The following is a 1,331-nucleotide window of genomic DNA, read 5'->3' on the forward strand; positions in this document are numbered from 1 at the left end:
AGCCGCTTCGCCGCCGCGGCGGCGTCGGGCGAGCCCGCGGCGATCTGCTTCGCCGTGGCCAGCGCGCTCGCGAGGTGCTCGCCGTCCGGGACGACGCGCGTGACCAGACCGAGCGCCTTCGCCTCCTCCGCGCGGAAGATGCGGCCCGTCGTCGTGAGCTCGATGGCGACGTCGCGGGGCACGAGCTCGCGGAGCGCGAGCGTCGCGCCCATGTCCGGGATGAGGCCCCACTTGGCCTCCATGACACTGAACTTCGTCTCCGCCGCGGCGACGCGGACGTCCGCGCCCAGCGCGATCTGGAAGCCGCCGCCGATGCAGACGCCGTGGACGGCGGCGATGACGGGGCAGGGCACGGTGCGCCAGAGGTAGGACACCTCCTGCGCGAGGTTCGCGACGGCGCCGTCCTTTCGCTCGAGTAATTCGGCCGTATTCGCGGACGCGTCCAGGGGGCTCATGACGGACTTGACGTCGAGCCCCGCGCAGAACGCGCGGCCCTCGCCGTGGACGACGACGCAGCGCACGTCCGCGTTCTCGCGGAGCGCCAGCGCGGCGTCGCGCACGGCGCGGAACATGTCCATGTCGAGGGCGTTCATCTTCTTCGGGCGCGCCAGCGTCACGACGGCCACGTGGTCCGTGATTTCCGTCGTCACGCGCGTCGAGAGCGGGCGCGCGGCGGTTGTAGGGGAGGCGTTGAACATGCTACCGAGCATCCTTGGCGCGCGTCTCAGCATATTCTGCGGCCGCCAGCAGGCAGCGCGAGAGGCCAAGGCCGATCGAGCTGCTGTGCCACTCACTTGCGCCCTGATTGGCTGGAGGCCGCCACTCGACATCGGCGGCGGCCTGCGCAGCTCGTTCTCGGCGGCGTCGACACCGATTCGGGTGCGGTTTTCGGTGGCCCCGCGGCGCATCAGTCCTAGGAGGTCGGCCAAAGCTTATTTGTTACCGAGCGACGCGCGCGCGCGGCCACCGCGGCCGCGCCAGGTGCTCGGATTTGATGATTTCGAGTCGATTCGGGGTCATCGAGTCGCCCGAGGCAGCTTTGCCCGTCCCTTGGTCGTTTTAGGACGCTCAGTACATAGACCGAGCTGACCGGACCGCCAGACGACCATCGGGGCTGTTTTCGAGTCCACGGCTGCGCGTTCGAGGCTTCCCGAGCGAAACGCCGACACGCTCTCGAACGCTGTAAAAACGCCGACGGAGCCCGCGACGCGGGACCACTTGTGCAGTGCGACGATGGGCTTACCATGGGTCACGTTCGCCGCCTCTGTGGCGTCTGACATTCCCGAACTCGCGCAAAACCTGGATCCATGGGCTATAACTCGCAAATCGAC

General features: G+C 68.5%; 1 protein-coding gene across 1 annotated transcript; it reads right to left on the minus strand.

The window, feature by feature from the left end:
* Positions 1–5: 5 nt before the first annotated feature.
* On the minus strand, positions 6–698 carry AURANDRAFT_35669 (hypothetical protein; the record flags this gene model as incomplete). The annotated part of the gene is made up of 1 exon (XM_009045147.1): positions 6–698. A coding segment is annotated over one exon (693 nt), but the record flags the coding sequence as incomplete, so codon positions are not given.
* Positions 699–1,331: the final 633 nt, after the last annotated feature.

The sequence above is a fragment of the Aureococcus anophagefferens genome (genome assembly GCF_000186865.1).
Source record: "Aureococcus anophagefferens unplaced genomic scaffold AURANscaffold_1596, whole genome shotgun sequence".
In the NCBI taxonomy this organism is placed as follows: Eukaryota; class Pelagophyceae; order Pelagomonadales; family Pelagomonadaceae; genus Aureococcus; species Aureococcus anophagefferens.